The sequence below is a fragment of the Megascapheus bottae genome, chromosome 19 (genome assembly GCF_031878675.1).
Source record: "Megascapheus bottae isolate mThoBot1 chromosome 19, mThoBot2.hap1, whole genome shotgun sequence".
Taxonomy (NCBI): Eukaryota; Metazoa; Chordata; class Mammalia; order Rodentia; family Geomyidae; genus Megascapheus; species Megascapheus bottae.
This window is the reverse complement of record NC_143527.1, coordinates 41,632,923-41,653,034: the sequence shown is the minus strand read 5'-3', so window position 1 is coordinate 41,653,034 and position 20,112 is coordinate 41,632,923. Positions and strand designations below refer to the sequence as shown.

Genomic DNA, 20,112 nt, shown 5'->3' with positions numbered 1-20,112 from the left:
TCCTGGGCTTGAGCTCAGGGCCTGAGCACTGTCCTTGGACTTTCTCAAGGCTAGAACTCTACCACTTGAGCCTCAGCACCACTTCCAGCTTTTTTTTCTATGTTTGTGTTACCAAGGAATTGAACCCGGGCCTTCGTGCATGCTAGGCAAGCACTTTAACCACTAGGCCAAACTCCCAGCCTTAAAGGGTGACTTTTAAAGGAGCCTCCATATAACACAGTAAGTAAAGACTTAAGCTGGGTGTTGGTGGCTCATACCACTAGCTACTCAGGAGTCTGAGATCTGAGGATTGCAATTCAAAACTAGCTCAAGCAGGAAAGTTCAGGACTCTTATCTCCAGGTCAGCACCATAAAAACAAGAAATGGAGCTATGGTTCAAGTGGTAGACTGCTAGCCTTGAGCACAAAAGCTCAGGGACAGCACCCAGCCTGAGTTTAAGCCGTATGACCAATACACACACACACACACACACACACACACACACACACACACACACACACACACGGAGCCAGTGCTGGTGATTTACACCTATAATCCTAGCTACTGAGGAGGTGGAGATCCAAAGAATGAGTCCAAAGCTAGATCAGTCTGTGAGACTCTTATTAACCACCAAAAAGCTGGAAGTGGAGCTGTGGTTTAGGTGGAATAGATCTAGCCTTGAGCAAAATAGCTAAGGAAGAGTGCCAAGAGCCTGAGTTCAAGTCCCATACCAGCCTAATATTTGGGGCTGAGTTTTGTTTCTGTGTGATGGGTTTTTGTCGCGTTTAGAGAGATGACAGAGACACAGGGAGTATAACACATTTTATGCGATTCTTGTGATGGTTTTATTGGAGCAGGCGAGATGCCCAGAGGGTCTGCTACATATTCATACTACCTTTCAGATACCTCTGTGTTTGCTGTCTTTCATGTGGCCCTCAAAGCCCTCCTGCTGCTCCAGCAAGCCTCTTTCCAGATCCTTCCACCTTCCCAGCAGAAGGAACTTGCGGTAAATAACACAAAAGCATCTTGGAACTTCATAACCGCACTTCTGTGTGGAGCCCTCAGCCACTGTGGTTCTGCTATCTGTACATGAAGCAGCCCTTGACCTGGGACTTGGGCACAGGCTGCTGCTCCGTGTCCCCTAGGGCTCGGAGCATGTATGTGCCCATGTAGATGAGAAACTGTCCTGTCACCTGGGCAGCATAGGACATGAAGCGCAGCAGACTCCTGCAATAGAGCGAGAAAGGAGTCAGGTCAGTGAGTCCCAGGGCCTCAGAGATCCAAGAGGCAGTGTCACATTTGACAGCAGGGCAACTGAGTGATGTCACTCACAGGACTGAGAATGCTCAGTCCTGGGTGACCTGAGGCTACCCAGGGCCACCCTAAGATGCACAGTGACACCCCCACCGACTGCACCAGCCAACTGAAAGCCCAGCCCAGGCCATGCCTTAAAGAGACCAGGCTGCAAACTCTGGAGAATTATGATCCTACGGTCTGATTGGTGAAGATGGCTGATAGATTCGAGCTTTTGGGTTTTTTTTTTTTCATTTTTTTGCTAGTCCTGGGTTTGAACTCAGGGCCTAGGCACTATCCCTGGGCTTTATCAAGGCTAGATCTCTACCACTTGAACCACAGCACCATTTCTGGGCTTTTTCTATTTATGTGGTACAAAGGAATCAAACCCTGGTCTCTGTGCATGCTAGGTGAACACTCTACCACTAGGCCAAACTCCTGGCCCCCTGTAGCTTGGTCTTGAACATACAGAAAAGGAATATTTTGTCGTGGGCTTGCCTCTTCTTTACAAAAACAGAGCCAGAGTTATTTTAAACTAAAAAATTTTGAAGCCTCACTTTCCTTATATTCTTTTTTTTTTTTTCCAGTCTTGGGGCCTGGGCACTGTCCTTGAGCTTTCTCAAGGCTAGTGTTCTATCAATTTGAGCCACAGCACTTTGTGTATGTTGTGCTGAGGAATCGAACTCATGGCTTCATGCATGCTAGGATAGCACTCTACCACTAAGGCCACATTCCCAGCCCATCACTTTTCTTATCCTTGATCTTAGATTTTCCCCATGTCACACACTGGTTGTGGGCCATGCAGCTATGGCTGAAGCTCCCCCTTGGGAGGAAGAGACCCCAAATAGCCCTTCACCCTGAGCCTCCTGCAGAACCCCAGGGAGCAGAGTCCCTGTGGTGGCTGAGGGATCCCCTTGGAAGAATCAGTGACACAAAGGCTTTTGTTGATGTGGGCCTTGAGGTAAGGCTCATTTCCTTCATTTTACCTTTCTAAGCTGTAACTCTCCAGCCTCGCTTTAAGAACTAAATCGAACAGCTGTTCCCTCCCGTCTCAGCACAGAATCAAAGCTCTCCTAGACCTCAGGTGTTGGCCTCCAGGAGCGATCACAGTCTAGTAGTCAGCCACTGACAAGCTCAGGCAGGAAGAAGCCATGCCTGAGCAAGCCTGGGGCAACGAGGAGAGCACTTCTCCCAGCAATGTCCCCAGGCAGAGCAGGGCACTCCTTACAGGACCAGTGGAAAGGGGAAATCAGCAGGCCCTGCCCCACCCTGGTGACACAGGCAGCACTTGAAGACAATTGTTACAAGTATTTTTTGGTTCTTTTTTTTTTTTAAAGAGAGTAGCCTGGGCTGGCCTCGAACTCATGATCACCCTGCCTCAGCTCCCAAGTACTTGGAGTGCAGGCATGTACTTCCACTACACCTGACATCAAAATCCTGCCTGCCGCTGCCAGCCTCTCTCTTCTCTACTTCCACCACAGCGAACTAGTTCTTCAGAGACTCGGTGAGAAGTTCCTGAAGGAGTTCAAGGGCTCATCTGGAGCCTGCGCAAAGGTAAAGAACCTCTTTGAAGCCAGGCACTGGAGGATCACAGCTGTTATCCCAATAGTCACTCAGGAGGCTAAGACAGTCCCAGTCCAGGCAGGAAAGTCCATGAGACTCTTTTCTCCAGTGAGTCAGCCAAAGGCAGGAAGGAGAGCTGTGACTCAAGTGGTGGAATGCCAGCCGTGAACAAAAAAGCTAAGCAACAGTGCCCAGGACCTGAATTCAAGTACAACACTAAAAATAATAATAATAATAATAAAACACACACACACACACACACACACACACACAATCTCAGGTCGCTTAACAGGAACCGAGAAGACACATGTAGAAAAATATTCATGAAGTTTTGGTGGTTACTATAGCAAGCCAGGCTCATGTTGTAAGTATCCAATCTTAGAATTAAGATTGTGTGTGTGTGTGTGTGTGTGTGTGTGTGTGTGTATGTGCGCGCGCATATATATGTGCGCGCGCATATGCGCGCGCTCTTTTTCTCTCGCGTGTGCACATTACTGGAGCTTGAACTCAGAACTTGTGTTCTTGCTTGGCTTTTTTACTCCAGGCTGGTGAGGTACTACTTGAGGCACACCGTTACCTTCAAGCTCTTTGCTGGTTAACTAGAGGTAAGGGTCTTTCTGATTTGTCTGTCCAAACTGTCTGTCTGGCTTAAAACAGAACTCCTCAGAGTTCAGCCTCTGGAGTAGCTAGCTAGGGTTACAGATGTGAGTCACTCAAGGCCATTTTAGAATTCAGGCTTTTACATGTGTACATCTAGCTCTTTTAAGTAAAATTTGGATCTTCTTTGTAGTTGTGACTTCACTTTTGTGTCCATTTAGAATTCAATTGTCTTTGGAAGGAAAGAAAATCTGTGTGGCCTTGACTTTGAGTTTTCTGTGGGATAGCATTAAATGGCTAAGACAGTGTGGATTGTAATGCTTGAAACAGCATTTGTGCCCCCTCAAGCTGGTCCAGGGAGCAGAGAAACCACCTGAACCTGTACCAAGGGGGGGTTCCAGACCCGCAAAGGGAGCCCTTAGAGTCGATTACCTCAGCATGGCCTTGAATCCAGTGCACCGGATGTCGTAAGACACTGAATACATCTCATACATGGTGGCCTTGACATTGAGACAGCCCAGGAAGTCCTTGGGATTCAGCCTGTATAGATCAAAGGTGACTTTGGCTATTCCCGATTTCTTTGGTTGCTTGTAGGCCGGCACGTACTTGCTACCCTAGAACAAAGAAGCAAGGCACAGACTTGAGGAACATTGCACATGGCGAGTCTCAGATGTCATGATTCTGCTATTAGAATCTTCCAAATGTCAGCTTAAAATCTGCCAACAATTAAGCTGTGGTAATTGAATCTTTTCTTTCTTTCTTTTCTTTTTTTTCTTTCTTTCTTTCTTTTTTTTTTTTGGTGCCTGTACTGTGGCTTGAATTCAGGGCCTGGGTGCTGGAGCTTAGCTTTCTCATTCAAGGCTGGAGCACTACCACTGAAGCTACAGCTGCACTTCTAGTTTTGGGGTGGCTAACTGGAAATGAGTCAGGTACTTTCTTATCCAGGCTTGGCTTCAAATCATCATCCTCAGTTTCCTGAGCTACCAAGATTACAGGTGTAAGCTACCAGCACCCAATACTGTATCATATTTTTAGAAGGTCAATATGTCTATACTCTGATTAAATCCAAATATAGAGCTCTGAATCCTCCTCTCATCTATTTCCTGTTCAGTGATTCAGGTTGAGTCTGACCAGGCTTTGGGTCCTACACTTATTTTCTGTAAGCATTTGCTGTTCCATTGTATTAGCTTTTGTCCCCTGAGGATGCTAGAAAATAAGGCCCACAACAAATGCTTACAGAATCCACTTTCTGACAACTCAGGACACAAGTGGGTCCCCTAGGTTGGGGAAAAAGCAGATGAAGACATTTCCAGGTTTTTCTCATCTTTTCCCCTTCCTCTCCCCTCCTCTCCTTCCTTCCCCCCCCCCTCTCTCTCTCTCTCTCTCTCTCTCTCTCTCTCTCTCTCTCTCTCTCTTTCGTGGCACTAGCATTCAGGTCTCTGCACTTCCTGGGTAGACATTCACTCTTTTATGCCTTGGTTATTTATTTATTTTTATTTAGTTAGTTTTTGCTGGTCTTGGGACTTAAACTCTGGGTCTAGGTACTATTCTAAGTTACTTTTTACTCAAGACTAGCACTCTACTACTTGAACTATAGCACCACTTCTGGCTTTTTTCTGTGACTAATTAGAGATAAGAGTCTTACAGATATGCCTCTCCTGGCTGGCTTTGAACCAGAATCCTCAGATCTCGGTCTTCTGAGTAGCTAGGATTACAGGTGCGAGCCACCAATGCCCAGCTTGCTTTGGTTATTTTTGAAATAGGGACTTACGTTTATGCCTTGCATAGCCTGGACCATGATTCTCCTATTTATGCTTCCTGTATAACTGGAAAGGCTTGACAGATATATAAAAGCAATAAAGGCTACCTAGCAAGTAGGAAGTCCCAAGTTGAAGCCCTAGTACTGTAAAACAAAGAAAAAAAACTATGTTAAGACTACAAATTCAATAAGCGGTTTTAGCTACTATCCTGCCACAATTCTTTATCATTTGCCTCCCAGACCTTCCCAACTCTCCCTCAATGTCTTTCTTTAGTCTTGATCCTCTTAAACTAACACGCAAATGACCTAACATCTGGGCACAGCAGCTAGCCCATTCCCTGCCCTGCTTCTTTTTTCCTTAATGGGCCACCGTCTCCTCCTGTAGGGTTCCACAGTGTGAGTCTGAGGAGGGAGACCTCTGCTGGTGGAAGTTCTCACCCAAATCATAAAATGGGCCTAGGGACAGACAGAACAGGCTACATGCAGGGTGGACAGTCTGCAGGGACGTGCACTGTTCTACCCTGCAGGACAATGGTTGGGAAGTACACATCAAGACAGGACCTAGAACCAGTGGGTGAAGAGCTCAGTGGTAGAGCAGAGCTTTGCATCCAGCCCCTCCCTGCTCAGAAGACCCCTGACCCGAATTCCTGGTGGAGACACAGCCTCAAATGCTTCCTTGGATGCGCCACTTTGCGATTGTCTCCAGCCCTGAACCCACGCCACACCCCTCTGAGATGCTGAAACATGTCACCCATTAACCATCAACTCCAAATTTACCTCCAAGTTCTCATTTACAAAAACAATACCTGGCCCCATGTCCATCCATGGCTTATGTCTGTAATCCTAGTGACTCAGGAGGCTAAGGTTTGAGGATTGACATGCAAAGCCAGACCTGGCAGCAGTCAGTGGAATTCTTATCTCCTTTTAAACACAAAAACCTGGAAGTGGAGCTGTGCCTCAAGTAGAGTATTAGCCTTTGAGTGAAAAACCTAAGGAACAGTGCCCAGGCCCAGAGTTCAAGTCCCACTACCAGCACGGAGATATATCTATATCTAGGTAGCTAGCTATCTAGCTAGCTAGCTATATGTTGGTTGATACATATTGATTGCATTGATACCTATCAGGGCTTGAATTCCGGGCTTTGTGCTCTCAGCATTTTAATTCATAGTTAGTACTATATAGTACTTGAGCCACACTTTCAGGATTTTTTTTGGCCAGTCCGGGGGCTTGAACTCATGGCTAGGCATTGTCCCACAGCTTCTTTTGCTCAAAGATTAGCACTCTCCCACTTGAGCTGCAGAGCCACTTCTGGCCTTTTCTGTGTATGTGGTCCTGAGGAATGGAACCCAGGGCTTTGTGCATGCTAGGCAAGTCCTCTACACTCCCAGAGGTCAGTCTGGATTTTTTTTTTTGCTAGTTATTTGGAAATAAAATCGGGTGAATTTTTCTAGCTGAGCCGTCTTTGAACAGTGATTCTCAACCTCCTGAGAAGCTAGGATCTGAGCCACCATACTCGATCTTCAATTGGGGTTTGATTTTTTTTGTGTGTCAGTCCTGGGGCTTGAACTCAGGACCTGAGTGTTCTCCTTGAGCTTTATGACTGAAGGCTAGCACTCCGCCACTAGAACCACAGTTCCACATGGGCCTTTTAGTGGTTAACTGGAGATAAGAGTCTCAAAAACTTTCCTAGTTGGGCTGGCTTTGAACCATGATCCTCAGAGCTCAGCCTCCTGAGTAGCTAGGATTACCCATGTGAGCCTCCAGTGCCCAGCCCTCGTTAGTTTTAAGTAAAGGTTTGAAAAAGGTTTGAGGCCCACTTGTTCAGTGTCCAATCTGTGCTCATTTCCCTTGGCATAGGGCGATGAGATGGAGCATGAGGCGCTTGAGCTGGACCTCACACCAGCTCATGTGTATTTCATTGGTGCATGTATAAAGGCTTATGTGTATACATGCATTTATAGAGATGTGCACTGGTGACGGTATGTGTAGGTGTCTCCATTCTCTGGTGACATGTGTATCTGTTTTCCACATCTACTGTGGAAAACACTGGTGACATGGATACTTCCACACATGTCTTCCCAGGTATAGGTGCTTGCCTTTTTCAGGAGACATGGCTAGGGTGGGGGTTCTAGGTCAGAGGCTGTGCTTCAGTTCCGAGGATATGAAAGCTTGTCACTTGTATCCCCAAAATGGCATCCTGTTTGGATGCCATTTGTTTGGCATCTGCAAAATGGGGATCCTGTTTGTTCCCCTCTTGCTTTGCTCCCTAGCCTATGATACAAGTAGGTCTGCACCACCATTTTCTTCCACCAGGGTGCGCTGCTTCACCACAGACCTCCAAAAAACAAAGCCAAAGCTCTTGGGCTGGAACTTGTAACTGCAAGCCAAAACAAACAAACAAACAAAACCTTGTCTTCTTAATTAGCTCAAGTATTTTGTTATAGTGAAGAATACTGACTAATGCACACACACACATACATGCATACACACAGACTTACTGACTAGTGCACACACACACATACATGCATACACACAGACACAGGCAGACACACATATAGACACACACACACACGCACACACACACATACACAAACACACAGTTGGCTATGTCAACCTGTCCATTCTTCTGAGAAATAGGACAGGGACTAGTCACCAGGTTAGATCTGTTGTTAACAGAATGTGCAGTTCCTCACTGGCTGAATCTGTTCCTCAAATTTCTTTGTTTTCAATTTAGAGCCTAAATTTAAGTTTTCTAGAAGCCTAAGAATCCTTCGGTTATTAGGTAAGTGTACAAAGCATATATCTAGGAAGAACCCAAGTCAATTCCCAAGGAGGTACTGTCTCCTGGCCGGCACAGTCTGCGCAGTACTGCATGGATAACCAAATTGTTCCTTACCGGCGTCCACTTCTGTCCCTTCTCCAAGATCATGAAATGGGTGTTGTCTCCTAAGGATTGGAAGAACTCCTCTGTATCCACGACAGTGCCGTCCTCCTCCAGCACCAGGGTTACCAGGCCAGCCGCTATGACCAGAGCATCCAGAGTCTAGGTGTTCAATGAAGGAAAATTGGGATGGAGCCAGACACTTCCATTAGACACATCTGTTATGTTTACAGACATGCTGGCTGATTTGGGCAGTACTTTAATGCTGAAGATATATGTTGGTTGGAACCTACAAATCATTTTTTTAAGTTTAAAAAACTCCCATTTTCAGCATAAGAAGCAGGAAATATTTCCTTTTCTCCTTTTTTTTTTTTTTTTTTTTTTTTGCCAGTCCTGGGCTTGAGCTCAGGGCCTGAGCACTGTCCTTGGACTTTCTCAAGGCCAGAGCTCTACCACTTGAGCCTCAGCACCACCTCCGGCTTTTTTCTATGTATGTGGTACCGGGGAATCGAACCCTGGTCTTCGTGTATGCTAGGCAAGCACTCAACCACTAGGCCAAACTCCCGGCCTTTCTCCTTTCTTTAACCTATTCTAAAATAAACTCTTGCCAAAACAAAAAAATGATTTTTAAAATTTGCCATCCTGGGGCTTGAACTCAGGGCTTGGACATTGTCCTTGGGATTTCTCAAGGCTAGCGCTGTATCACTTGAGCCATAGCACTACTTCTGGCTTTTTCCTATGTATGTGATATCAAGGAATCAAACTTGGTCTTTGTGCATTCTAGGTAAGCACTCTACCACTAGGCCATGCTTCCAGCCCCAGAACTCTTTTATTTGTCCAAATAAGGTTTGAACTCAGGGTCTTATACTTGCTAGACAGGCGCTGTACTCCTGAGCTATGCCTTCAGCTATTTTTTGCACCAGTTATTAGTGTTTATTTTTATGCCAGTACTGGGGCTTGAATTCAGGGCTTGGGAGCTGCCTCTTAGCTTTCTTGTTGAAGGCTGGTACTCTACCACTTGAGCCACAACTCCACGTCTGGCTTTTTGGTGGTTAATTGGAAATAAGAGTCTCATAGGCTTTCTGCCAAGATTGGCTTCAAACTGTGATCCTCAGAGCTCAGCCTCCTGAATAGCTAGGATTATAGGTGTGAGCCACCAGTACCTGCCTCCTGCACTGGTTGTTGTTATTATTATTGTTGTTGTTGTTTTAGATAGGGTCTTGCTTTCTTCTGGGATGCACACCTGGTATGCAAACTGCCTAATTTTTGCTTCCTACCACATCTAGGACCATAGGCTCACACCACTAAGTCCAGCTTCTTTCACTGAAATAGTCTTATGGGCTTTTTTGCCCTGGCATGCCTAGAATCATGATCCCCCTAATTTCAGCTCCCACATAGCTAGATGATAGATGTGTGCCACCTGGGGCCTAGCGAGATCTTATGTGGACTTATTTTTCTAAAAAACAGGGATAAGGGATTTTATTTTTTTGCCAGTCCTGGAGCTTAAACTCAGGGCCTAGGCATGGTCCCTGAGCTTCTTTTGCTCAAAGCTAATACTCTACCATGTGAGCCACAGCACTACTTCAGGCCTTTTCTGTTTATGTGGTACCGAGGAATTAAAACCCAGGGCTTCATGCATGCTAGGCAAGTACTCTACCATTAAGTCACATTCCTGGCCTGAGATAAAGGATTTTATATTCATCATTTTATGATGGCCTACATACTTAGATGAATTAACAGAATATCCCTACATGCCCCATACTTTAAGAACTGTAGCCTTATGTGACATGTAGTCTCTGGCTTATTGGGCTGGGTGTTCATTTCTCATTCCTCGGGCATCTCTGTCTGAGCTGTGCTTCTCTGATACTCTAGAAGATTCTTCCTTATTTGGTGGTCTAGGACACTGTTTTAGATTAAGGACTATTTTGTCTTGGCTTTTATAATCAAAACCACTCTTCCCAAGTCCTTATAATTCTCCCTTGTCAAAGAAACAAAGCTATTATTTTCAACTGATCACTGCTTTGAAAGTGTTTTGTGTCTGAATGTCAATATTCTTCGTTTTTTTCTTTGTTTTTTTTTTGTCAGTTGTGGGGTTTGAACCCTGGGCCTGGATGCTGTCTCTGAGCTCTTCAGTTCAAGGCTAGTGTTCTATCACTTTGAGTCACAGCACCACTTGCGGTTTTCTATTGGTTAATTGGAGAGAAGAGACTCCTGGACTTTCGTGCCTGGCCTGGCTTTGAACCATGATCCTTTAGATCTCAGCCTCCTGAGTATCTAGGATTACAGGTGTGAGTCACCAGTGCCAGGCTTGAATGCCAATCTTTTACAGTACTGAGATACAATTATGCTTCCTAACAACTTAGGCCTACCCTTCACCCACCTGGAAATAGCTCCCTACAGAGCCCGAAAGCCAAGAGACGGATTGGTGAGCCTGACATGTTGTCTTCTTTGACTTTTCTGTCTTGGCTGGGTCCCCTGACCTGGGCGTGGATTAGTGGAGGTGGTTGTGTGGGCTGGCAGGAGGGCTGTGCTTGTGGTACCTTACTGATGAGTTCCTGCAGGCTGCTTGCCATTATCCCACGCCGGCTGCTTCGGTCATGGTTGGAGACCCGGAAAGGGCGAGCTGCCTGTGTGATGGGTGTTAGCAGCACTCTCTTAGTCTGTGAACCCATAAATGTCAGGGGCCTGCAGCAGAGGTAGAGAGGAAAACATCACTGATGTTATTTTTTTAAGAGGTTTGAACTGCACAGAAATAATGTCATGTTAATAGCTACATTTAAAACAAAGAAATTCAGCCAGGCGCAGATGGCTCACACCTGTATTCCTAGCTACTTAGGAGGCTGAGATCTGAGGATCACGGTTCAAAGCCAGCACAAAAGTTATGTGAGACTCTGATCTCCAGTGAACCACCAGAAAACCAGAAGTGGTGCTGTGGCTCAAGTGATAGAGCGATTGCCTTGAGCTGAAGAGTTCGGGGACAGTGCCCAGGCCCAGAGTTCAAGCCCCACGACCAACAAAATAAAGAGAGGGGGGGAGAGAGAAATGGCTGAAAATTATGCTTAGAGAAGTGGGCATCTACTGATCATTCTACTCAGGAAGCTGAGATCTGGGGATCTCAGTTTGAAGCCAGTTTAGGCAGAAAAGTTATCTTCAATTAAGCAGCAAAAAGCCAGAAGTGGTAGAGTGCCAGCCATGAGCAAAGAAAGCTAAGGAACAGCTTCCAGACCCTGAGTTAAGGCCCAGTACAGGGTACACACAAAAATTACACATACACATACTTCTGAGCAGCACATCAAACTAAAAGGCACATCCGCTCCTATCCCTTTGCTGACAGACCATTTCAAGTTTCTGCTGAAGTGATTTGGGAAGGCACACTAAGAGCATCAAATTCAAAACAAGAAATAAGAAGGCTTTGGGGTGCAGCTCAGTGATAGGATGTATGCCTAGTAGGCTTAGACTCTGGATTCGATCCCTATATACAATCATATATATATTGTGACGTGTTATTATTTTATGTAAAATAATATATATAAGAATTTAATAATAAAGCTAGTTGGTCCCTAGAATCTCCAAAAGGCTATATTCTGCAAATGTGGATAGACTATATGGTTAAAAGCCCAAGGAAATAATTTCTAGAGCCAGGAAGCAGAGTTAGAATTAGGTACAGATACAACACACAACGAACATGCATGTACACTCACATTTACATGTTGCATGCATGAGGACACACATGTTGTACACACTCTTACACATATACATGTGCAATGTACTTATATGTACTCATGTACACATGGACATGTACACGCATGCATACACATTTGCATATTTATACAGTAAGATTAGCTCAGAAATTAACTTACAAGCCTACTACTGTCACTGTAGCAACAAACCTGGCTTTAGCATCCTTTCACTGGAGCCACAGAACCACTTCTGGCTTTTTCTGCGTATGTGTATGAAGCCAGAGCTTCCTGCAAGCTAGGCAAGCACTCTACCAGTAAGCCACACTCGAGGCCCAAGGCTCTGCTCTTGAGCCACACTTTCAGATACACACCCCAACCAGTTTTTGAACTGGGGCTAAGCTAAGAACAAAAGAACCATTCATGCAACTGGAAGACTGGAGGAAGGGTTTCAGCCTGTGTCACAAGGCACTTAGGAGCAAGTTCCAGGTTTGCCAAAGAATTGAAAATCCTTAACTACCCCTAAGCCAGGCTAAATCTCTTCAAATATTCACAGATGACTATTCTTTTTTATGTCTAAATAAGTGGATAATAAGTGTTGGAAATCATAAATATCATTTAGTAGAGTCTTTTCTTGAATCTCTTAAGAAGAGAGATCCATTAAAAGTCTTTCCTTTCTTTTTCTAGGCAAAGACTAGTTTCTGACTACATCAGAGACACTGACTGGGGTGGATCTTTACCAATGAATGGTTTGAAAAAGGCACCACTGGCTGAGCTCAGTGGTCACACCAGTCCTCTCCACTATGGTATGAAGCATGAAAGGATGAAAGGCCTGGCTGGGCATAAACGCAAGATCCTATTTAAAAAAAAGAATAAAATGAGGGGCCTGGAGTTTGGCCGAGTGGTAGAGTGCCTGCCTAGCATGCATGAAGACCTGGGTTCCATTCCTTGGTACCACATACATAGAAAAAAGCTGGAAGTGGTGCTGTGGCTCAAGCCTTGAGAAAAAAATCCAAGGACAGTGCTCAGGCCCTGAGCTCAAGCCCAAGACTGGCAAAAAAAAAAAAAAAATACCAGTCCTCAAGACATCCACCTCCTGAGCAGCTAGGACAGGCATGAGCCACTGGTTCCTGGCTTAGGACAATTTTATAGCTGCTGCAAAACAGCCTTCTAAGTGCTAGGGTTGTATATGTGTACCAACACCATGCTGAGCTTTCCAACCTGACTTTCTTACCTCAGGGCCTATTCTACAAGGTGAAATTTTTTTCCCCAGAACAAGGAGTACTGGACCTCACTACTGAGAGTTTATCTTTCTCATCCCACCCTCTCCCCTCACTCCCTAGAGCAAAAGCCATGGCTAGCTAGCACTGGTGGCTCACCCTTGTAATCCTAGCTATTTAGGAGCCTGAGATTTTAGGATCAAGAATCAAAGCAAATCTGGGCAGAAAAGCCCATGAGACTCTTATCTCCAATTAACCAGAAAAAATCTGGACGTGGAGGGGTGGCTCAAGTGGCAGAGTGCCAACCTTTGAGTGATAAAGCTAAGGGTGAGTAAGAGGCCCTGAGTTCAAGGTCCAGTACAGTGCATGAACACACACACACACACACACACACACACACACACACACACACACACACACACGAATTGTAACCACTGCTACAATTCATGAGAATGTCTAGGACCTGCTCACTGAGTCCAAAACACCTGGCCCATCTATGTGCATGCCAGGATGACAATGTCAGGTCTAGCCCCTAGTGGCCAGGGACACATATCTGACCTGGTTATCCTTGGTGAACCTGGCTGATCGCCTGCCCTGGCAAGCACCAGTGGGCTTGTGAATGTGCACATCCTGGGAATGAGAGTTCCCACTGTCCTTGACCATCTGACAAGATAAAGGGCTGCTGGTATTTCCTGCCTCCAGCTGCCCTCCAGACAGTCACACGATAGGTGGCAAAGGCCACGCAATCGCTGTTCCTCTCACTTGTACTGTTTCCTAACCCAGACCTGGTACATGGTGGAGAAAGATCCATAGAAGACCCAAGAAATCAGGGAGTACACAGGTCTCACCCACCACCATTCTTTTTTAAGTGTGTGTGTGTGTGTGTGTGCGCGCGCGCGGATGTACTCGCCCACGTGCTTGCCAATACACGGGCTTAAACTCAAGGCCTAGGTGCTGTCCCTCAACTTTTTCAGTCAAGGCTACCACTGTACCACTTGAGCCACATCTCCACTTCCAGCTTTCTGGTGGTCAATTGGAACCTCACAGACTTCTCTGACTGGGCCGGCTTCAAACTGCTACCCCTCAAATCTCAGCCTCCTCAGTAGCTAGGATTACAGGCGTGAGCCATCAGTGTGGTGCTCCCCGCCATTCTTACCTAGCATGAGGACAGTGGCTCAGAATGTTAAATTATATAAAACCAAGACTCTTTACGACTAGAACCTAGGAAGGAATTAAATGAACATTTATATACACTGAGCTTACGTAACAAACAAACCAACTCTGGGCTAGCTAACTGATCAACAAGTCACCCAAAAAGGCACAAAGTGACCTGTTCATGCCACCTCTTTCCCACCCAGGGCAAAGGGAAAAAGCTTTGTGTCCTTGGTCACCAGCATACAGTCTACCGCAGAGCACCAACCCATCTGATTTTTTTTTGTCAAAATTAAAATAATAGCCTCTGAGGGGACAGGGTTGAGCTTAGTGGTAGAACATGAAGAGCAGGGTTCAATCCCCAGGACTGCCGAAAACAAATTCAAACAACAAGACCACTGAGGAGCCTCCCAATTCTCCTTTGAGATATACTACCTCTGAGAACAACTGATCCCAAATTCCTGGGAGAATGGGTACACATGATACTCTGAAATGAGAAGGAAAGTAACTCACTTAAGGAAGTAAGTTGTTTGCTCGAGGGAGAATTCAGAGGATAACAGACATCAGATTTCACAGAATCTTCTTGAATATTGGGATTAGTAGCTTGTCTCCTAGCATGGGGGCAAACAGTGAAATCTTTGTATTTTCCCTAGGGAAGGAGAAAATTTGCCAACTTAAGTAAGACATGAGGCAACAAGCTGGCAAGATGCTGGTGGGCCAGGCCTGTAATCCTAGTTACTCAGGAGGCTGAGCTGGCATGGGCAGGGAAGTTCCTGGGATTCTTATTTCCAATTAACCACCAAAAAAACCCAACAACAACCATGAATTGAAGATGTGGTTCAAGTGGTAGAGTACCAGCCTTGAGCAAAAATGCTAAGGGACAGGGTCTAGACCCTGCGTTCAAGCCCTAGGGCCAGTACCAAAAAATGCATGTATACAAAAAAAAATGCATGTCATTACTCCCTAAACAATCCAGTGTAAGCACTGTTCACATGCCATTTACACATTGTGTTCAGTATGATAAACAATCTAGAGGAGGGCATTCAGAAGGCTCTATGGATTATGTGGAAATGATACATTATTTTATAGAAGGTCATTAACTTCTCTGGATTTCCAATGTGGGGATCCTGAACCCATCTTTTAAAGATACTAAGGGATGACTGTATTGCTTTTCAGACCTGGCTCCTGAACTTACCTTTCCCCCGAACTTGGGGCTCAGCTTCAGTTCACTGGGTGACAAGAAGCAAGCTCATTTGTGGGCCCTGGGGATAGGTTAGTCTTAACAGAGAATAGTTCACATCTATTATTAGTTTATGGCTCCAATTCCAGCTTTTTTAGTGCCTAATTGGAGATCAGGGTCTCATAGACTTTCCTGTCTGGGATGGCTTTGAATTCAGATCCTCAAATCTCAGTTTCCTAAGTGGCTAGGATTATAGGAGTGAGCCACTGGTGCCCAACTGCAATTTTTGAAACATACTTTCTAAAGGCACCAGTGGCAGGGTCCTAATTTGATGCCATCCTATGCAGTTCCCAAGATCCTCTTCTCATAACTGAGCAAGGTGATGCCTAGCTATCTTCTGAAGCTACATGGTTAGGCTGAGATTAGGAAGATCAAGAATCCAGACTAGCAAGAGCAATAAAGCTTGTAAGACTCCACCTCAACAAGAAAAGCTGGATGTGATGTCATGCACCTGACAGCAACAACAGAGAGCTAACTATACTTTGGTGCCATCTGTGATACAGTCATCACCCAAGGGATTTTCAGGGAAAGATGATGACAGAACGAAACCCAGATTTCATTGTTACTTAGAAAAGAGGGAACCCTGAACAGGAGTCAAGAGTAGGAGTAAGACAAGCCACAGCAGGGGGACTGAAGATCACGAGCTACGGCCCTGAAGTGGAAAACAGGGTTTGAGAAGCATTTGTTAGTCCTGGAACGTGCCCAAGGAGAAGGGCGCCTTCTCAATGGCAGGTCCAGTCTATGCATGCTCTGTACACAGACCATGTCCTGTCATCTGGACAAGAGGTGTCTGGCTCATGACTTCATTCTCACCAAAATCATTATATAAAACCAAGTTTCTTGGTAAAAGAAAAAATATGTTCACTGGTAAATTATGCCGTGATCCTAACTACTCAGGATATTGAGATCTGACGATCACAGTTCAAAGCCAGCTCAGATAGGAGAGTTCATTAGACTCTAAGCTCCCAAAAGCTAGAAGTAGAACTGTGGCTCAAGTGGTAGAATTCCAGCCTTGAGTGAAAAAGCTAAGGGAGACTCTAGGCTCTAAGTTCAAGCCCCAGTAGTGGCACATAAACTAAACAAATTCTACTGTTTTATCCTTCTTTATCCTCTTGTACTAGACATGGGCCCTGGGCCTCGTGCATGCTAAACAGGCACTCTACCACTGAGCTCCATGCTCTAGCCCCAGAAGATAGCCTAAATAATTACAAAAGTGCTGGGTGTGGTGGCTCACGCCTGTAATCCTAGCTACTCAGGAGGCTGAGATCTGAGGATCGTGGTTCAAAGCCAGCCTGGGGACTAAAGACCATGAGACTCTTACCTCCAATGAGCTACTAGAAAACTGGAAGTGGCCCTGTGGCTCAAGGGGTAGGGCAGTAACCTTGATCTGAAGAACTCAGGGCCCAGGGGTAAGGCGGTAGCCTTGAGCTGAAGAGCTCAGGGACAGCACCTCGGCCCAGAGTTCAAGCCCCATGACTGACCCCCCCCCCCAAAAAAAATTACAAAAGTAGACATTCTGGGCAAAAGTATAGACACTTCAGGGTTAAGCATGAATGGATTGTGGATAGGACACAAAGACAAAGCAAATGTTATCTGTGACAATAAACACCTGTATGACCATAACTGGTACCCAGAGTTTTGTTAAGAGATGTCCAACTGCCTTCTTTAAGACCAAGGTCTCCAGTGACTATAGCTCAACAAACCAATGACTGTTTAACACTCTGAAATTGTTTATACCTACCTGGGCATGAAGCCCAGCCTCTATTACTAAGAAATATTTCTAGCTTATAAGTATCTAATTGTAACTCATTTATTTTGTGTATCTGTACCAGGGCTTGAATTGAGGATCTTCCATTCTTTTAGTTTTTTTCATTCATGGTTGGTGTTCTACCACTTGAGCCATACCTCCACTTCTGAGTTTGTTTTTTTGCCAGTCCTGGGCTTGGGCTCAGGGCCTGAGCACTGTCCTTGGGTTTTCTCAAGGCTAACACTCTACCACTTGAGCCATAGCAGCACTTCTGGCTTTTTTCTATGTATGTGGTACCAAAGAATCAAACCTGGGTCTTTGTGCATGCTAGGCAAGCACTCTACTACTAGGCCAAACTCCTGGCATGATTCTGGTTTTTTTTTAGTAGTTAACTGGAGATGAGTTTCTCTCATGTGTATGCTCTTTCTGGCTTTAAACCATGATCCTCAATTCTCAGCCTCCTGAGTAGATAAGATTACAAGTGAGAGCCACCAGTGATCTAAGTTTTGAAAAATTGTTGTTTCCAAAAATAAACAAAAATTGTTAATTCCCTGGAAAAAATGCAATTATTTACTAATAATAATTCAGGCAGTTTAAGGCTCACCAAAGGAGGCAGAAACTCAGCAGACTAGGGTTAATAGAAGTGTAAGCACCTTGCAAAATTTGGTTCCATAGTCTAGTCAGGATTTTAAACAAGAGTAAGGAGAAAAGAAAACTACCTTTCCCCTTGAACAAGTATTCACATCTTGATAGCAGCTCAATCTAGAGGCAGGTAGATGTTCAGAGAATGGCACCAATAGTTTGTCCCTAACTAAAAGACATTCACACTGAGGGCCTGTTAAGCTAAATCGAATATCTCAAGAGATCAGATGTGTCATAGTGTTTTGATTTGCCAACATGTCGTAAGTATGTCACTTCCACCTTATTTGTGATCCCATGGGGACTTCACCCAGATACATGTTGGATCTTGGTAAAGTATTGTGACATTCAGATACAAACAGTCTTAGCCTTAATTCTTCTTTCCTCCTACGCAGATACAAACCAGTGATGGACTAGCTGTTCTTAAATCTCACTCCAGCCATTTCCTGCATATTCCAAGAATACTCCTCTCTGGGAGAAGATTTAGAAGGATACACTCCAAACTGATGCAGTCCTTAACTTCTAGAAAGGGGTGGCATTCAAAGAAATGGAAGGAAAACACAAAAGAATCAAGGACTTTGGCCTTGAGCTTTAAAGTGTTTGTGAAGAGAGCTGTGAGAATGGCAAGAAGCTCTTGAAATAATTGAAGGGGCAGGTCAAGAAGGTAGGTAAGGAAAATAAGACTTTTAAGAAGAAAGCCAGGCTCCAGTAGCTCCTATCTGTTATCCTAATTCAATAGGCTGAGGTATGAGGATTTAGGTTCAATGCCATCTTGGAGAGAAAAAAATCTGTGAGACTCTTGTCTCCAATTAACTACTCTCCCCCCCCCCCCCCAATAAGCTGGAAATGGAGCTGTGGTTCAAGTGGCAGAGCCACCAACATTGGAGAAAAGGAAGATAAGTTAACTTCAGGGCCTTGAGTTCAAGCCCCAGTATTGGTGCCCTCCTCACCACCCCCCAAATAGATTTTTAAACCTAAATAGAAACAGGAGCAAATGGGAGGAGCTAAAAGTAAAAGTGAAGATAGGACCTTTTGGGTGCTCAAGGCACAGACTAAGAAATCTGGAGGAAAGCAAGCTGTTCCTTATGCCTGTGATGGTGAAGCTACCACTTGATTTCATTGCTATAGAAACTTCAGGATTTCTGCCTTTTGTCACCGACAGCTGGAATGATGTATATCGGAGCTGTTGTGTATTTACTTAAACTTGTACAGAAGGTAAAGAACTCTATTTATTTGCATGGGAGAAGGAAGCTGAGGCACCATCCACAAAGGTATAAGCATCTGACCTTGCAGATTTTACATCCTGCTCCCTTTAGATGGTTCACTGGTATGTAAGCTTCCACTCACCCCAGGTCTGAGAGCTGAATCTCTCTCCCTCCTCTCCACAAAGACCCTCAGAGAGTTACACATCTGGTTCATCACCTTCCTTTTAAAGGTTTCAAGGTCTTCTCTCTTAAATCCACTTTTTTTTTTTTTTTAAAGTTACCACCATACAATGTCAGGATTCTACCAAGAGCTGGAGTGGTCTATCTGAGTACAAAAATAAAGCCAAACAGAATAGACGTGAGGCCCCACGTGCCCCCAGGAGCCCTGGGGCAGGGCTGTCTCAACTCCAATTAGTCATCGAAAAAGCTGAAAGTGCAGGTGGTAGAGCATAATCGCCGAGAGGGAAAAGCCCGAGGTCCTGACACAGGAAGGAAGGGAGGGAGGGGCCCTTACCAATCTCAGGGGCCAAGGTCCCAGCCTAGCCCCGGATCCTGGCGAGTCAGAGCCTGCACTGCCCCAAGAGGCAACGCAGGCCGAGTCAGGTCAGGACCCAGAGCGCCAGGGATCGGTCCCCAGTTGCCGGAGTCTGCGGCCCGGGCCTGGCCGCCCTCGCGGGGGCACTGGTTCCCGGGACGCCGCGGAGGAGGCCGGACACCTGTGACCCAGCGGCGGCGGCGCCGCGGGGCGCGCTCGGGGCGCAGGCGGGATCCTGCGCGGGGTGGGGTGGGGAGGGACCAGCCCGGCCGGGCCCGGGGCCGCGTGTGTGCGACTCGACTCGCCTGATGAGAGCTCCCGCGCAGTCCCGGGCGATCTCCATGCCGTTCGCTCGTCCTGGGTCGCTCCGATCTCCCCGCCCGGCTCGCGCTCCGACTCTTAAACCCCGCGGCCGTCGGCCCCGCCCCGCGGCGACGTGACCCCCTCCATCCCGGGCGCCCGCCGGCCCCGCGCGGCTCGGGTCGCTGCCCCGGGGTCCCGGGAACCCCAGCTGCCCTGCGGCACCTCCGAAGCTTGGGTCGACCGCGGGCATCAGCCGGGCAAGAAGCACGGTTTTGTCTGTGGGAAAGCAGAATAGAGTAACAACGATGACTCTATTCTGTTC

General features: G+C 46.0%; 1 protein-coding gene across 3 annotated transcripts; it reads right to left on the bottom strand.

Moving 5' to 3' along the window:
- Nucleotides 1-800: 800 nt before the first annotated feature.
- Nucleotides 801-19,898, bottom strand: Cidea (cell death inducing DFFA like effector a). Of its 3 annotated transcripts, none has more exons than XM_090353428.1 (6): nucleotides 19,793-19,860; nucleotides 14,635-14,770; nucleotides 10,613-10,757; nucleotides 8,088-8,234; nucleotides 3,865-4,046; nucleotides 801-1,206 (listed from the first exon to the last, which is right to left on the bottom strand). In XM_090353428.1, the coding sequence occupies exons 3-6, from the start codon at nucleotides 10,742-10,744 to the stop codon at nucleotides 1,059-1,061; spliced, it is 609 nt and encodes a 202-aa protein (XP_090209554.1). In that variant the 5' UTR covers nucleotides 10,745-10,757; nucleotides 14,635-14,770; nucleotides 19,793-19,860; the 3' UTR covers nucleotides 801-1,058. The 3 variants fall into 3 exon arrangements, with proteins under 3 accessions (XP_090209554.1, XP_090209553.1, XP_090209552.1); XM_090353427.1 differs by having other exon boundaries at nucleotides 14,639-14,770; XM_090353426.1 differs by lacking the exon at nucleotides 14,635-14,770 and having other exon boundaries at nucleotides 19,793-19,898.
- Between the last annotated feature and the right edge of the window lie 214 nt (nucleotides 19,899-20,112).